This window comes from Heliconius melpomene, chromosome 9, assembly GCF_056956725.1.
Source record: "Heliconius melpomene rosina isolate 202511_hmr_F chromosome 9, ASM5695672v1, whole genome shotgun sequence".
Classification (NCBI taxonomy): Eukaryota; Metazoa; Arthropoda; class Insecta; order Lepidoptera; family Nymphalidae; genus Heliconius; species Heliconius melpomene.
Genome location: NC_140397.1, coordinates 6,984,480 through 7,003,820, shown reverse-complemented (window position 1 = coordinate 7,003,820; position 19,341 = coordinate 6,984,480). Strand labels below are relative to the sequence as shown.

Genomic DNA, 19,341 nt, shown 5'->3' with positions numbered 1-19,341 from the left:
TTTAATGCGACTTCGGCCGCATAGCCAAAAGAAACTAAAGCCGGTATTTGTAAATCGCTCTCAAGTCTCAAATTTATCTTCGGACGCCGTTTTCATTGATAAATTATATATATCTGTGAATGAAAACTGCATCTCAAGATAGATCTCTGACCTTAGAACCATTTATAAATATGATCCTAAGAATTGTGTATAATGATTTTTTCAATTCGATTCAATAGTTCCTGAGATTAGCTTGGTCAACCAAACAAATATTATTTTAGTATAGAGGTCAGGTAAAAAAAGACCCAAAAGAAATAAAAATAAGAAAAAAATAATAAAAAAGTAAATGACGATTATACAGGGCGGTATCTCAGCTACTAAAATAAATTAATAAACTAAAAATGAGAGTACAGTTGTTAACGAAGTATTATTTTTGTATCTTTACCATATTTTTCAATTTAATTAAGTGAAATGCGGCAGGGGCGCAAACATGAAACTGTAAACGAGACAGATTGTGGGTTCGATTCCCACTCATATAATATTTTCATATCTCTGTTTTGATGTGGAAGCAAAACGCGGCGTTAAGTTCCGCCACTTAACACGCAATGCCCCCAGAATTGGATGGAAATTGGAGAGCGGAATGTCTTTACACTGGGCTCCATTCTGTCTACCTTACAATACGAGTATGCGGGATAAAGCGTGAAAAATAATGTAGTATCTATAGAAAAAAAATACCAGTTTCACTTATGAATAATAACCGACTAAGTTGAAAAGATAAGAAAATACATGTCACGTTTAATTGGTAAATGTATTATAATCTTGTACAGGTTATAAACGTGACTGAACCTAAACTAGGTCTTGAGTGAACGACCTAGGACACCTGAAATCAAAGCTTTATATATGCACTAGCGGCCCGCTCGCGGTTTCACCCGCGTGAACTATGTTATTATTAATTTCTGTCTCCATGACTACGTCCGACGTTATGCGAAATTTGAGACTCCTAGCATTTGTAGTAACGAAGTTTCATACAAACTTTCGACCCCAAAAACAACCCCTTAGAAGTCGAATATTGCAAATTCCCGTCTTAGCGAGCATCTACGTCCTATAAGTAACTCCTATGCAAAATTTGAGATTCCTAGCACTTGTAGTATCTGAGATTTCGTGATGAGTGAGTGACCTTTCGATTTTATATATATAGATTTATGTTATTTGGTAGGTATTTGTTGGTACTGTGGTATGGGAAATCTAAATATGGTAATCCTTTTTGGTACTAAATTGTGGACTAGGCCACGAGATTACTATTATTTATGAAAAATATATGTATATTTTGAATGAGTATTGTTATGCCGAACTTTGAGAGTCAGTGCCTTTTTTTCTTTCATTTTATTGTATTTATTTCTTTTTGTTTTTGTGAAAAATATTTTTTAGGCGCAATATTTTATTTTGTTTTTAAGATTCTATAGGCTTATGTGGGCTAAAAGTGAAGTGGTTTTATTTATTTCTAAAAAAAAATTGCCGTTTGCGTTTCGTTAATTTTCTATAATAATATAATGGATAGGTTGGATATCTTCAATTGGCGAGTATGTTTACCTAAGACATATCATTCTGTTAATACGTTTTTAAGGAATTTTCAAAATTTCCTTCTTTTTTCAGCTTCAGCGGGATCCCTGGGGTATCCCTCACATAGAAGGGAAGGCAGAGAGATTCTAGTATTAAGTCACTCCATTAATTCATTTCCCTGAGTGGAAATCCAATCCACAACCATCGCGTAACAGTCCCACGCTTTTGCCCCTGCATCACGACGGACTTATATAAAATATATATATTTGGCAACATTTTTCTAATTTAAAATTCCATACAATCAGCAATACTCCAGAGCACACCTCAGCTTCGTCTTATTTCTCACCAATGCATACTTCATAAGCTGTATTTATATCTCGGAGCGAATAATAAAATTCGCGAAAACAAACAAAAGAAATGTAAATATTCGTCCAAGTGAAAGATGCTTCGTTATTTTTTCAAGGACTTCTCTCTATGAATATGATTTTTTTTGTTTATCTTATTTTTGATGTATGTATGAAGAAAGATTTTTATGGCTGTATAATAGAAATGAAAGTAATTAATTAAGAACTTAAATTCAGTTATAATACAATTTAACACCACAGTGAGACATGCGATGGTTATGGGTTCGATCGGAAATTTTAAATTTTAATATTTTCACTGCCCGCTTATGATTGCCAGTTGAGTTCCAATACGTATTACCTATCCCACAGAATGTCTACCTATTCTGCTTTAAGCGCTTTTTAAGCTTCACGCTGTATCCCGCTTAAAGCAGGGAAAGCAGAGGCAACCCAGTGTTAAGATTCTCCATGAAACACCGTCTCCTTTACGAGAAATTGAGAGTTGAGTACCAGAACTTTTTCGTCTCTTTCGTCTTGTTACCAAAGCGAGAATAATAGAACCCGCACCCGTCGAATTAACAATGCTAGCCGCTGTGCTACGACGACCTAAAGTTCAATTGAGTATTCATTTTCTACATATTTTTTCAGGAGGAACAACTAGACGCGCTTCCCCTGCGTTACGTGAGGCATTGCGGTTGTTGCGAGACGCCTGGCCTGAGCCTCGGTCGTTGAAAGAACGCTGGTAAGATTTATAAATGTATTTATTTAATTAATTAGAGTTATTTTGAGGGTATGTAGGAATGATATTTATAAAAATATACAAAAAAAAAACTTTTGTAAGATTTTTGTAACATATTCGAACTTTTTTATTTCTTCTCTCTGATGAATATATAATACGGGGTTGAATTCCGCTTCGCAACATGTATTAATTATCTCGTCTCGTAAAACGGAAAGGAGAGTACGAGCTGTCATAACACTAGGTTCTATCTGTCAACCGTGGCAACGATACGGGAAAAAGCGTTAAGCTATCTACGCTAAGCTTTCGTAATTCGACATGCAATGCCTCAAGGATTCTACAGGAAGCTGGGAAGAGAAATATTTAAATGGGAAATGGAGTGTAGTTTAGGTTCCCAGTTTCCTTCTATCTACCCCGTGGCTGCTGTGTGCGGGATACAGAGTGAAGTTAAAAAAATAATTAATAGACGACCTAAATAACTTTAATTTATTTTTAACAAAATGTAATAAATTTAACACTTCTCAAGTGTTTTAAAACATGATCTCTTACAAAAACCCCCAAAGCGTAACTAAGTAGCCTCTTAACCGCGACGGTATGTAACTTTATCTTGGACCAGACTCAAGATTTAGGTTTCATGTGACTTTAAGAAAAGTTATATGCGCAGTAGGTTTTTAACTTTTGATTATAATTATGTTAATCATTTGTTAAAACTCTTTTATAGGACTTTTTTTTTAGATAATTTTAGACTTTTCTTTCAGCTTCACGCTGTATAGCAGGGTAGGCAGAGGGAACCTAGTGTTTAAGCCCTTACCAGAACCAAGACACGAAAATATTCATAAATAATAATTCATTCTTTGACCATATTTATTTAAATATAGGACGATTTTAAATTAATAAACAAACAAACATAAATATACTATATACATATTAATATACAAACTGAGCTATTTATTTCATATAGCACAGTATTAAATAACAGCAGTGGAAGTAATGCAAATGTAAGGGTTCAGCCGCGTAGATTGTATGAAATTAAATATTTATATATTTTTCAACATTATGACATAACGATCAGCTTATTAAACGAAAGTATGTACTGGAGCTGATGAAGCGTAGTGGTTGTGGATTCGATTCCCACTTAGCAGAATTAATAAATAAAATAAAGAAATCATTTTCACGTTAAGTATCGCATACAGCAAGGTAGGCAGAGGAAACCTAGAGTTAAGACACTCCGTTTCCCATTTTTCGCCTAAAAATTTCGAGACATTGGACGTTGAGGGGGGAAAATCAACACCGGGCTTATTAATAATTCATTCCTTCGAGTGGGGATCAAACCCACAAGGCCAAAACCATTGCGTTACAGTCACATCCTCGTGCGACATTCTATAACTAAAACTAAATGTTTACCTTATTTACTAAACAACATGTAAAATACTTGTAGATTATATACATCTTATGGCATAAAGTAGCGTGAATCTTTAAATCATTATCAATCCAAGGGTTCCCTTGGGGAGCTTTTGGCTCGTGAAATACGCAGATACCAACATCTATTTATAATTTAGACTTCAGGGGATTAACCTTATTTATTCATTGAATCTTAACAGAGTACTACTTTATTTATTATCAATTTTTAGAGTAATTATTAAAAATTATAATATTAATGATGTACTTAAGTAATAACTAATCCAGACGACGGTAGTGGGTTTGATTCCCACTTCTTATTTCCTCGCTCTGTTAACTAAGCGCGGCGTTGTGTTCCGCCATTCTAAACGTAATGTCTCGTAAATACGGCAGAATGTAGGAACGACGTGTTTTGGCACTAGGCAGTAACCACTTAAATATTTTTCGACGTGAGCGATAAGAAAAGAGTGATTTCTCACTTATTTTTTTGCGACTCCTGTAAGAATATGGTTATTCCATATTTTGAGATGTTCTTATACCTAGTATTCTTTTAACTTTATAATTCTTGTTAACTCGTTACCTTATTCTTTATATTCTACCGTTTTCTTTTCACGCTTCACGCTGTAAGTATCCTACATATACCCACCTCTTCCACCACCACTTTTCGCCAATTTTTCAAGGCATTGCATATTAAGTGGAGGAACGCAACGACGCAAATATAGTATAATTCGTCCCCTCTAGTGGGAATCGAACCCATAACCGTCGCGTTGTAGTTCTAATAATAATGCATGAATCATCCCGAATAAACAATTATAGATTATTTACTGTGTAATTACTTAATAGGTTGTCTAATTAACTTAATTAGTAAGGCTCTATTGACATTTGAACTTGTCATACAATGAAACAAATTTTGATGGGTTTTTTATTATATTCATTTTTGTAGATCCGTGACGCCTTTTTTTTCATTTTAAAATAATGGTCTTAGAAAATGTTCTAATTACAATTTTAATATTAACTAAACGAGGGAAAATATCTAAACTTTTTTCAGTTTCCCTTTTTATGCCGTACCTATAGAGATAGTTAAAAAAATTTTCGGCCTTTAACATTTAATGAATCGAATTCAGGCGAAATACGAAGAACGGAGTGTATTAACACTGTGACCGCTCTACCCTGCTATATATGGATTATAACAGATAAAAAAATAATTAAAAATTATTCTTCATATCGATTTTGAATGGTGCACAACTCCCTTAAGACTTATTATAATTATTTTTTTCCTATCTATACTAATATAATAAAGCGGAAGAGTTTGTTTGTTTGTTTGTTTGTTTGTTTGAACGCTAAGATCTCTGGATCTACTGGTCCGATTTTCATTGTTTTTGTTTTGTATGAAAGCTGCATTCTTCAGAAGTGCTATAGGCTATATAACATTACATTACACATATAAACTAATATATATTTTAAAGTACTTTCTAATTTGACATGTTATTTATTCTGCCATGTTATTAACAACCATGGCGTCGCTACGCGACCGTTACCGCGACATTTTGATATTCCTTTGATATTCCTTATGAATATAAATATAATAGTCACTTTTAGCATTTTATCTAGATTGAAATTAGAGTTTACTGTATAACATTCTAATAAATAATTAAGGAGATGTCACTGAGACTGAGATATGAGTATGACCGACGCGAAAACATTCTTATAGTTCAAGCAGGCGTAGCCGCGTCCGGGTCCACTAGTCCATAATATAAATAGAGAAAAATCAAATATTGTTTTTATTTTCAGCGCAGGTACGTTTCACAGTAGTAAAAGCTTTCATAATATTTATTATAAATATAGAACTATGCGAGGTAAAAACTAAAAAAAATATTTTCAACGGAATCCCGGTCACGATCTGATTTCGTTGGCAGTAGCCTCGAGTGTCGTTGTGCGAATTGGAGGGCCGTTATTTTATATTATAGTAATTTATTTATAGTATTACTAACATATATATGGCAAGGTGGGCAGAGGGAACCTGGGTACCTAGTGTTAAGAGACTCCGTTCCCATTAATACACTTTTGCCTAGTTTTTAAAGTGAGAAAATATTAAATATTTCATTTCCCCGATTGAGAATCGAATCCACACCGGTCTCGTTTACAGGTACGTATTTGTGCCATCAGGCCACAACGGCCTCCAACTCCCCCCTTTTTTCGTGGGTTTTGGTGGAACCCAAACGGGGTCTCCGTTATTTCAGCTTTAATACTAGGTTCCTTCTACCTACCCTGCTATAGGTTTCTTCTGCCTACCCTGCCATAGGCGGGATATAGCGTAAAGCTGAAAGAAAAAACGACTTTTAAGACTCTTTTTCAAGTATCAATTGAACCTGTACTTATCATTAGAAAGATACATTAGAAAACATTATTCAAATCCCTGTAAATAGTAGTGCTCTTATTAATACAAATGAAATTGATTTTTCATTTGCTATTGAACACACAATGGAAAAATATAACGAGAATGTATCATTTAGTTTTTGAGTTACGAGGGAACCATGGATAAACACACATACCTACTATATATTGTTAAAATTATGTTATGTTGCGGAACTTAACGCTGGGCTTTAGCCTCGACACCAGAGCAAAGAAAAGAAAATATTAAATATATCTTCAAGTGGGAGTCGAACTCACAACCTGTCGCGTTCACAGTAAAAATATAAGAATGATGTAAAGTAAATACTTATTTTTTTAAAAAAGACCTACAATGCTAATTACTACTGACCTTATTACAGTACAAAAACAGAATGTTCGAAGTAAATACAACGTAAACATAATTATCTTTTGTAACGTCGAGTAAGCAGAATTCTCGTTTACTATTTATTATATCTGGCAAAATGTCAAATATTACAATGACAGTATTGTCTTGTAAAAACGTTTCTTTTTTTATATAAAAGAAAGAAATTGTATATTTGTAGAAAAAAAAATGGAAGAGGCAAAACACGCGATTGTCTATATTAAATTGTAGTTATGATCTTATATTTACATAATTTTTATTAGCTACAGGTTGTGTATTCGATTCCCGATCGGGGAAATGAAATATTTAATATTTTAATTTTTCCACTTCTGAAAAGTGGCGAACGGGGAGTCTTAAGTTCCCATTGGTTACCCTGCTATATGCGGGAGAAATCGTAAAACTGGAAAAAATAATAAATTAAGTTATCAGTAGTATAATTGATGTGTGAATAAAAAGGATATACCCATTAAGATAAAGTAATTGGTTTTTAATAGTTTATTTGTCAAATATAATAAGTATTAAGGTCTGACTGTGTGATGGTTGTTGGGTTTCATGCCTAATAGTGGATATAAATCATTACACAATTTTCGTTGTGGGAACAAGACAAAGCGCGGCGTTGAGTTCCGCTTGAGGTACGAGGATATTCATATGATTTAATTTTAATATAAGTTCGAAAATGATGGACCTCAAAACTACAACCTACTTTGAGTTAAGAGCTGGCACTTGTGGCTCAAGTTTAATTTATAAATATACGATTTTATAATAAGTTAAATCGTAATAAATAATAATATTTATAATATTCGTTCAAATATCGACATAATTAGAAAATATCTAATATCTCATATCTACGGAACTCTCGACACGGAAGCAATCTAAACTTAACCCCAATACTGGCATATCTCGCTAATTGGTACAAAAACATGAAACATAATTTTGTGACCAAAATTTTATGTGAAAGTTAAAAATTCAGTGGGGTTTCTGTGATATTTTAATAAAAGCTTACTTCTATATTATAGATTTTTTAATACTAACTTCGTTTTGGTGTCGAGGCAAAGCACGGCGTTCAGTTCCGCTACTTCCCGAAAGTGGGGAAAGGAGTGTCTCAGCACTAGGTCCCCACTGCCTACCCTGCTGCGAGGATACAGCGTAAAGCTGATATTTTATTTAATTTAAAAACATCATCAACTTTTATTAAGCTTTGCAAGCGTTTTCTTGTAAAGTGGTTTTTTTTTTCATTGTATTGTGTGTGGAATGACCTAGTGACCCACAATTATATTATATGAAATAGCCATTAAAAATATTCTTAAATACGTTTAATTATTCATTATTATTTAGTTTTTCACTATAGTAGCACAGTGGCAGAGCGTGTCACTATAGACGTGACGGTTATAGGTTCTATTTTCACTCAGGGGTATAATTTGTTTTCATTTCCTTTTTTTCATTATAAGACAAAACAAGGCGTTGAGTGCCACCACGCCACGTGCAATGCTTCGAAAATTATAGTTCTTAACTTATATATCTACAAATAATTATACTTATTTTTTAACTTAAAATGTAAGTTAATATTCATTTAATAATATCCTTATAAAATTCCATAGTAATTCGTAGCATAACTTCACCTTTTCAGAATTTTCAATTCATATGCAATCGGGTCAAAGCTTCAGAAAGTTGCGGTTAATCGATTTCAATTCTAAAATTTGAATAGTTGGTCTAAAAACATAAAAAAAATATAATTTTGTATATATAAATCTATACATAAGTGGGAAAATTCGTCGTAAAGTGGGGAAGGGAGTGTATTAACACTAGGTTCCCTCTGCCTACCCTGCTGTGTGTGGGGTTTTGATGCCATTTGATTTACTAAACATAAAAATGCTATAAAAAAACATTTATTTTTTGTTAACATTTTTAAATAATGTACTTATTTTAAACAAAGCCCTATGCCTACCAACCTGATAAGGCTTCCATTAGATTGCATGTTATTTAATATGAGGATTGAAAATAATATTATAAAGGCTAAGCGAAAATAAATCATTTATTTATAACTTCTAATACTTTTTATATAAAAAATAACTTCACGCATAACAAGGCAGGTAGGGCCGGAGTGTTAACACACTTTTCGAGACATTAAGTTTTTTTAAACTTCAAACTGTATCCCGCAAATAGCAGGGTAAGCAGAGGGGAAATTGAAAATGGGACTCCAGAATTCGATAAAAAGTGAGCAACGAAAGTGTCTTATAGGACCGGAAGGTTCCCAGGTTCCCTCTACCCACCCTGTTAAGTACAGATAAAAAAAGTATACATTAGATATTTAAGCTATAGCTTATGTTTATATAAGTGGGTATTATAAAAGTTATCAGTTAACCGCCTATCCAATTAAGTTAAGTGCGTCCGTAATACTGAAGTCGTTTGGTCACCATAGAATATTAGTATAGAAGTAAAGTCGGGTTGACGCTTGTATAGAATTATTTTTAACGCTATTGAGAAAAGGTGTTCGAATCCGTAAAACATATTTTTATTTTAATAATGTTAAATTTATGTTTTACTATGTTGAAAAAAATTTCACAGCAGGCAGAGGTAATCTAGTGTTAATACACTCCGTTCCTCGTTTCTTGTTGCTTAGTGGGCCTTGGGCCACAACTGGTCTCAAATAAAACTTTATTACAACAACGAAACAAAAAACGAAAATTTACGAAAAATAATTATTATTCTATTATTAATAGGAATAATAATTCCTACAAAAAAATATCCATTATTTTTCGTAAATTTTCGTTTTCCTGTGTTACACTTTCATTAAAATACTATAATATATAAACTGGTAAAAAGTAATTCTTAGCAAATTTCTTAACTGTGGGTGCACGGGAAGTGCCCTATAATGTAGATAAAATCGATGCATAAATGTTTGCGTTGACTGACAAGCTTTACTTTTCTGTAGATTTAAATATTTGAATTAGTTTCAAATTAATTCCTCCATGACAGACAGACAGACAAAGTGATCCTATAAGTTTTTCATTTTTACCTACGGAACCCTAAAAAAAATATAAATTTCTCATTAAAAACACTTCTAAAATATCATGTTCTATGTAAATGAGTCATACGTAATGTACAGATAATGTTTATCACACACAAATGACTGTGAAGCTTTGTGGACATAAATTAACTGGACAAGTGCTTTGTTAATTGCCTTACTTAATTCACGCATAATTAGGATTTAAATAATAATTGACATTAGTTCTTATTGTATTTTAGATTAATAATAATAATACTTTTTAATTTTTGTTTAAAAACTAAAATATTTTTCGCTGCTTCCTTTATTTTTAAAGCTATTCAGTGCTATACATAAAAACTGTTGTTAGCAATTATTTTTCTTTCTTATCTTTAGTGGAAAATTTAAAAAATATAAAAAAATAATAAACTCAACGCTAGGCCTTGGTGCCAGAGCAAAAAAAGAAAATATTAATAAATAATAATTCATTCCCTTGAGCGGGATTCGACCCCACAACCCATCGTTGTGCGCCATTAAGGCCTCTTTCATTAATAATTATTACTTATACATTTAAAATAGATCAATTATAATTTCCTAGTAACTGAAGAGTGAAGAGTTGAAGACATGAATGAGCAGCGTACCGCAGTCCGACGCGAACGCTCTAACATTACGGACGTTCGTGAGATTTTACGAACGATATATTATGTTACATACATACATAGTTTATTAAATTTAAATAGAAATAACGAAAAAATAATTGAAAATGTTGTTAAAGTGTTTACAAAAATGTGGGAGAGCGGTGAGTTTATGTTTGTGTTTTTTTTTTGTGTGTGCGGTATTTATTTTAATTTGAGGGAAAAATATTGTTTATTTTTTTAGTTTAGTTAATATATCCCCCCACATAGAAGGCAATCGCCTATTTTTTTACATATTCTATCTATGTTAGGTAGCGTAACTTAATTCCACGCTTTGTCTTGTTAACTAGAGAGGGTTAAAGGAAAATAATTTCCCTCGATTGAGAATCGAAGCTACAACCAGTCTGTTTATTGAGAAGTTGTACTAAATCGTAAATGAGCGTGGAAAACCTACTAAAAAAACGTAACCTAGTACACTCGTTCCTCGTTATCATTTTATTTACTTGAGTGAGAATCGAACCCACAAGATGTGGCGTATTCAGACGTATCTTTGTGATTTTGTGCCATAATGGGCTTCAAATAATATATCTATTTAATAATTCGAAGTGACATAATATCTTACTTTCTTTCTAACAAAATTCGAAATGAGATTTAGTTCGTTCGATCTTTTAATAAATTTTAAATATTGTTTCACGCGATAATCGAAGCTGCTACCTTCGTTACCTTTTGATATTAAAATCACTGGTATTATTTGAAAGTGTTAGATTAATAGGTTGCTATTGCAACATTTAGGAAACTGAAACGGCAGTGATGAAATGCTTCCTGTAAGGTAGTTTCATTAATAATAGTTTTCATTAATAAGATAAATTGTATAGGCTCTTGTGACGTAAAGAAGACTTACGTTATTGGTTGGTACCTACTTGGTTGTCAGTTCAAATCCTGGGAACTATTTTTTAGCATTTTTTTCTATATAGAGGAATAGGGTGCTAAGATACTCCTAACTTTCCGCCCAATTTTTAATACATTGCATGTCGGAAGGCGTAACTTAACGCCGCGATTTTTGATGGATCTTTTTATTTTAATAACATTGGCGTTGACTATTTTCAATTTGCGTCAGCCTTTCATATGTTTATTAATAATTAACCTAAATATCTTATAAATCGAACAAATATAGTTAAATATAAAAATTTTGCTTGTTTAAATATTTACTCTAGCATTGTCGAGATAAGATAAATTAATTTGATGATAAAATTAAAAATTAGCTCCACGCTGTATTCCGTACAAAGCAAGTTATGGAGAGGGAACGTAGTGCTAAGACACTCTGTCTCAAGTTTCCGTAAAAATCCTGGAGACATTGCCTATTGATTGGCGGAACACAACCCCGCGCTTTGCCTCGACACCAGAGCGAAAAAATGAAAATATAAAATATTTTATTTCTTCGAGTGGGAATCGAACCCACAAACTGTCGCGCGGACTGACCTATATGTGTAAATGATAATAATTAATTATTATAATTGTGTTTGTTTGTATATGAGTGTAGTGAACTTTGCTATATTGTCAGGTCAACAATATATTTTATCACTATTATATGAAATAGTGAAAAACACACTTGTCTTGTCTTCTTTTACTTTGTTTTTCAGCTTCACGCTCAATCTCGCATATAGCAAGGTAGGCAGAGAGAACCTAGTGCTAAGACACTCCGTCATTGTTAATTATGAATTAAGTCTTGAAAATTGATGCCATCGTAGTGCAGCAAGAGAGTATCTTAATAAAAACGATGGCTTTGAGTTCGATTCCTTTTTGGGGAAACACTACTTTTTCTGTCTGCAATAAAACAAAACACGATGCTGTAATTAATAACTACAGTGAGTAAAAGAACGAAGTCAGGGGCGGCTTCTAGTTTAAAAGAGATAAATCCTATTGTAATCTATATATATAAAAGGACTTGTCCTCACTGACTGAGGTAAGACGCACGCACAGCCGTAACCGCTGATGGTAGAAACGTTTTGAAAAATTTGAACCCTAAAGGGGTGAAATAGGGTTTCAAAGTTTGTATGGAAAAAAATTAAAATCGGCTCCGATTTTTATAAAATTTGAAATTTAGATTTTTAAAAGTATTTAATTGAACACGTGTTTCATCGTTTTCTAGAATTCTCCCCCTAAGGGTGCAAATAAGGGGTTGAAAGTTTGTATAGGTTTTTTTAAATCGTCACCTTTTTTATAAAAATTGAAATTCAGACTCTTAAACGTATATAATTAAACAAATGTTTATTGGTTTTCTAGAATTCACCCCCTAAGGGTGCAAATAAGGGGTTGAAAGTTTGTATGGGAAAATCTTTAAATCACCACCGATTTTTATAAAATTTGAAATTTAGACTCTTAAAAATATTTCATTAAACACATGTTTCATGGGTTATTAGAATTCACCCTTAAATACGCAAGCGAAGCTGCGCGCGTCCGCTAGTATTAATATAGGTTAATGAAAACATTGAAACCATATTGTAATTATGAGGAGAAAATAATTCCGTTTCCACTTGAACGGTCCACAACGGGTGCTGGTCTTCACTGGGTTGGAACGTTGTTTCTATATGAATAACATACTAGTGTTATTATAACATTCAATTACTATAGTTTATGATGGTTTAGTTAGGTTAGGTATTCTTTTTTTTAGTTTTTAGGAGAGTAGAGAGAGGGAACCTAGTGTTAGGTTCCGTCTGGATTATAAAATCAAGCAGTAAGACCGTTATTGGCCGTCGTGGTGCATCGTTTCATTGTAGACTCGATGGTTGTGGATTCGATTCTCCATCGGGGCAATTAGGTAATTATTTTGATTTTCTCGCTCTTTCATAACAAGACGCGGTCTTGAATTCCACCACTTAACCCGTTTTGCAATGTTTCGAAATTTGGGGGGGGTGCATAGGGTTGAGAACGAGAAGTTAAAAGTTGAATACAAGGTTTGAATGTAGAAAATGGAGTGAAAGGAAGAAATATGCTTTGCTGATCCTATCCAATGGTTATGTTCTAAGTAAGCAAGAAAAGGTAGAGAAGAGATTTAAATTTCGCTACATTTAACTCGAATACTTCAGTTTCCACTAACACAGAGTTCTTTTTAATATAAAATATAAATTTTGGCAACAAAAACGTAAACTGTTGAAAGATGCTTGGATTACATCCAAATAGGTAAAAGATATTCCGCACAATGAAGAACTGCTTTGTTCTATTCACGTGGTTTGAATAGAATGAAAATGTGAATAACTGGAAACATAGAGAAAGAAGGAATGTTTTAGTAGATTTATTAAAATTTGATAGTCGTGGTGTAGCGACACCACGACTTGTGACTGGTTGTGGATTTGATTCCCACTCGAAGAAAGTACCATAGTAGTTTCACTGGGATGAATGAAATGCAGCGTCGAGTTACGCAATTAGAATTGCTGAAATTTGTGCGTAAAATAGGATACGAAATGCGACTGCCTTCTATATGCGGGATAGAGCGTGAAACAAAAAAAAAGTTAATATAATGATATATAACTACAAAAATATCTAAGTCTAATAAACATTTTAGATTCTATTCTAAACACGAACGAAATATTACTGCGCTATATGTAACAAGCAAGTAACGCAACGGCTAGCGGAATGTTCTTATAAATATAACTGCGGTTTGCGGACTTGCCTTGTTGGACGTATTTATTGTATGTAGACTTGGGATTGCGTTTACATACTTGACGGTACATTACATTAGTGGTATGGACTTGCTTTGTTTGAATTTTATTATTTAATGCTTCTTTCTAATTTTATCGTGTTAGTTTTTTGTTAGTAAACTTCTTTTTTTGGCATGCTCAAAATAAAAATCATATATATATATTTTATTTTACGTTATATCACATACACCTGTGGAAACACTCACCTGGATAACTAGTGGTAAGATACTTCGTTCCTATTAAGAGACTGCAGTTCTCCAATGAGATGAGGTCTGGTGGTATTGCGTGTTGAGTGGCGGAATTCAACTCTTAACTTTGTCTAGGTTCCCAGGTTCCCTACACAAAATTAAAACCACCAAAACTAACATCTAGAATCTAGATCAATATATCTTACCCAAATCGCAATTCCGTAGTTGAACTGCAATATCACAAATTGCATAGTCACGCCATACATTGTCATCGCTAAAGCTATGAAATGGGGTCACATGGTTTACCTTTCTTTTAAAATTCGTATCTTTTGTGTTTATTTCTCTGTAGAATGGTATAAAAGATGGATGTTTATTGTATTTTCTTTGTATTTAATTGATTAATGATATATTTTCTTGTGAATTTGGTATCATTTTGTCGTCTAACGATGGTTGTAGATTCATAATCAATTTGAGGGATATTAAAAGAAAGTAATTTTAAGCAATTTCGTGTATAGACGGTCAGCGTAGGGAACCAAGTGTTAAGACACTCTGTTTTCCATTATTAAAATTTCCAGATTTTCGCTACTTATTGAGGTATTAAGTGGCGGCACTCAACGCCGTGCTTTGAATCGTTAAGCTTAGCTCGTTATAGCAGTTATATAATTTTTAAAATTGTTGACATAACGTGATTTTCTAATATATTCTTTTGTTTTTCAGTGTGTGAGACACTAGATACTATTTTAGTTTTCATGAGCCCAAAGTTAGTTAGTTAGTTATAAACTTAGAACTAAATAAGGTTAATCTAAGAAGCAAATACGTCCCAACAATAAAAAGGTCATTATAACTCAGCACATGCCCATATTGCATTAAATGGCATATTATTATGGGTTGTATGAGTCAGTGGAACAGTTCGGTTTAAGTTGTAAGAAGTATATAATACTAGCGGACGCGCGCAGCTTCGCTTGCCTATTTAAGGGTGAATTCTAATAACCCATGAAACATGTGTTCAATGAAATATTTTTAACCCTAAATTTCAAATTTTATAAAAATCGGTGGCGTTTTAAAGATTTTTCCATACAAACTTTCAACCCCTTATTTGCCCCTTAGGGGGTGAATTCTAGAAAACCATGAAACATGTGTTTAATTATATACGTTTAAGAGACTGAATTTCAAATTTTATGAAAATTGGTGACGATTTAAAAAAAACCTATACAAACTTTCAACCCCTTATTTGCACCCTTAGGGGGAGAATTCTAGAAAACGATGAAACACGTGTTTAATTAAATACTTTTAAAAATCTAAATGTCAAGTTTTATAAGAATCGATGCCGATTTAATTTTTTTTCCATACAAACTTTCAACCCCTATCTCACCCCTTTAGGGTTAAAATTTTACAAAATCCCTTCTTAGTGGATGTCCAGATTACGAAAGTAAACATCTGTCCAAATTTCACGTTTCTACCATCAGCGGTTACGGCTGTGCGTGCGTCTTACCTCAGTCAGTGAGGACAAGTCCTTTTATATATATAAAAGGACTATAGATTACTGCTAACCGCCGTGAACCGTTGTCAAGTTGGTTTTTTTATGTCATGACATTATGTCACGTAAGGGATGCCACATTCAATTTAATGACACATAGCCTATGACCATATATGATTTAGGCGCTTTTGATTATACCTCATTAGTTAATGTAAAATTATAGTAAGTGGTTTAGAAGTTATGAGGGAACAAATGAACATACATACATATGTAATAGTCAAAATCATAACCCTCCTTTTTACTTCGCCGTAGTCGGGTAAACATTTACAATTCTTGGCAAAAAACAATATTTTGACATAAAATTATTTTATCTATTAAAAAAGTTTAAAGATTATTTCGCAAATTTTTGAACCCATCTTGAACCCTATTTGATTTCCAATAACCTTTTTGTACTTCAAGCGTCGTAACACATGTAGTTCAACCGTCAAGTCGAACGCTTTGGTAGAAGCCGCGAGGGGCGTCTATTCCTGTCCTCGTCTCAACGTGTAAGTCAAATGGCTATAAATCTTAAATTGTATGTGGTTTATTTTCTTAGTGACTAAGTAAATGAGTATAGTTTGGGTTGTGTCATTATTATTATTTTTGATGTGTGGTTTTTTCTGTATTTAGAGTTCCGTATCTCAAAAGGTAAAAGCGAAACCCTTATAAGATCATTTTGTTTTTCGTCTGTCAAAGCTATTTATGTCGAGATTGCGTGTAGGTATCCAGCTGAAATTAATATCAATATTTAGTTCTGTAATCCCTTAAAGCACAGAAAAGAATTATGTAGGTACAAAATCATCGTAATTTAAAATTGTTTTAATCATAATACAATCTGCTTAACATTGTTAAAACACTACGTTCTCCACTTTCCGCCGAATTCTGAATCCATTGCTTGTTGAGTGGCGGAACTAAACGCCGCACTTTGCCACGCCATACTTTATGCCCCTGCGCCACAAAAAAGTAGTTTTATATAGAAAAAAGAGAAACAAAATACCATATTATTTTCAATAATACCAGTAGCGATATTTATTTCTCTTCATATCTTACGTTTACATCTACACACGTAACAATCGGTTAGTATTTTAGTTCAACGAAGTGTCAAACACGTGTTACTCATTCGAGGAGCGGCAGCTGCTAACTAAATATATCGGCAACTTTATTTTAAAATCCTCACTGAAGTGAAATTTAAGCTACCTTTTAAGTATGACAAGAAGAGAAGGCGGAGAGTGGGGAACGGAGTGTTTTAACACTAGGTTCCCTCTGCCTACCCAGCTTTATGCGGAATACACCGTGAAGCTAAAAAAGAAATGAAATTGGCTTGATGCTCTTCTCGCCATAGCTGGGGAGGCAGAGGGTACCTTGCTTACGTCACACCGTTCTCCTCTCTCCGTTCAATTTTCAAGACGTTGTTCTTTATAATTTCCATAATATTTCAAAGCCACATCTGGCAATATTTTCATATTTTCTAATAAAATCCGTTCAAGCGTAAAGACAAAGTAACAATTAGATGTAAATGTAAGCGCAAATTCCACATGTTTTCAACGCCGCGCTCTGTTTGCTATCTTAAGGAATTTCCGTAAATCATTTAATTGAATCCATCGTGGTTCAGATGGAAACCGTTCTTCTATATGCGATGGTTTTATACTCGATTCCCACTAAAGGACTTTTTGTTTAAATAAATTACGGTTTTAATTCTTCTACTTCTTACCCTACAGCAGGGAAAACAGAGCAAACCTAGTGTTAAGAAACTGTTGGAACAGAAGGAAATTCTCGGAGACACATTCCAAGGATTTTTGATCCGTTACGTGCTGATTGGCGTTACTTAACGCCGCGCTTTTTCTAACAAAGTGGGAAATAAATTACGAAACGATCTTCTCAGTTGATATTTTTTTAGCTTCATGCTATAATATCTCACATGTAGCAAAATAGGCAGAGGGAACCTGGTTCCTCCTTTCGTTCCCAATTATACACCTTTCCACTCGTTAATACAGCGAGGATAATTAATAGAAATAGATATTAAACATTTCATTTTTCCAAGTGGGAGTCGAACCCTCAACGCCACCCCTGGCAGTGATGTTTAAAATTACTTTATATTGATTATTTATCTAATATGAAATATTATAATTTCATTATAATCAGTGATATTTCAAAGTAAAATTAGAAATAGTTAAAAGGTATATTATATATAAAATATATATATAATATAGAATATTCTTAGGTAAACACTGGCCATTAATTATTATTCTGAAACCCTGACATTTAGAATCTCAGTTTTTTTTAATTAAAAGCCGTTTTCTAGCTTTGTTTTCGGTGCTTTTATGAAACTAGATATACATTTTCTATTTAGAACATGGAATACTGTAAACTTAGGTCGTAGTGGCACAGTGGTATAAGCGTACGACTGTAATCACGTCGGTTGTTGGTTCGATTCCTGGTATGGGGGAATAAAATATTTAGTATTTTTATTTCTTCCATTTGTTAAAGAGGGCAAAGCGCGGCGTTAAGTTCCGTCACGCAATCACGCAAGCAAGTCACGAATATCCTAAAAAGTTAATAAATAAAATTAAATTACAATATCTTAAATCCGAGCGGAACGGAGAACGGGAGAGAGAGAAGCGTAGAGATTAAAACTTAAAAACAAATACAACTAAAAAATATTTTTAAATCAGTTTGTATCAAACATCAATACGATTTCACATGAAAATTTAAAATTCTATCAACTTTCCTAGCATTTATGTGATATTAGCGGAACGACAAACCTATAATAAATTTATGAGCGCTTCCCCTCGAGCCTACCGATACCTATATCTATTAAATTTTTATGTCTCTACACGTGGGTGTCTAATCGATTCTTATCATATTTGATAACATATCAATAGCTTTTCAGCTAAAAAGCTTTGGCGCCTAGACCGGAAATTGATAGCGAAAGGTCACTTATACCAGAGCACTTAGTCTGGTGTCTAACATGACCAGGGAAGTATTTATGTAGACTCATAGTATACAGCTTATAAAATAATAAATAAATCTAAGATAATTATTAAACAATTTTTGTTTAGAACAAATTTGAAAAATGACTTTCAGAAAATTCGAAAGTTTTCATCTTGGGTAACACGTCTGATTGCTATATATTTTTATGTTTTTGTCTGTTTTCCATTATAACATATGTACGTACATAACATTGTGAACTATTAGAAAATATACTTTAGAAAATTTCCTTCTTAACCAAATTTATTCACAGATTTTATTTTTTACATTTTTCAGCAAAGCGACTAGTGAAGAAGAATCCTGTGGTACGAGCGGAAAGAACGTACGAAATATGTGGGGCAACGATGTACCAGCGCGCGCCGCAGCCTCGCCCGGCCTTCTACGCCGCCGCTACTCTGTGCCCGAGACCATTATGAGAAAGTACGTATTATCTTCAAATTCTTCCTCTTGTTTTAAAAAAGATCCTATTTACAAATGCTTTGATCAAGATTTGGATATTCACAGAATTTAAATATTTTATATATTTATGTAATATAATTTTAATTT

At 33.2% G+C, this 19,341-nt stretch overlaps 1 protein-coding gene across 6 annotated transcripts in view; it reads left to right on the top strand.

Moving 5' to 3' along the window:
* LOC146536403 (uncharacterized) overlaps window positions 1–19,341 on the top strand; it is a 44,991-nt gene that overhangs the window by 12,106 nt on the left and 13,544 nt on the right. For 5 of the 6 annotated variants that reach the window (XM_085190289.1, XM_085190285.1, XM_085190288.1 and 2 more), the window contains exons 2-3: window positions 2,529–2,622; window positions 19,072–19,215. In XM_085190289.1, the coding sequence (XP_085046415.1) occupies window positions 19,127–19,215 (89 nt within the window). In that variant the 5' untranslated portion in view covers window positions 2,529–2,622; window positions 19,072–19,126. Of the gene's footprint in view, window positions 1–2,528; window positions 2,623–10,409; window positions 10,570–19,071; window positions 19,216–19,341 lie in introns of those variants that run through there. The other variant, XM_085190286.1, reaches the window with a different exon arrangement.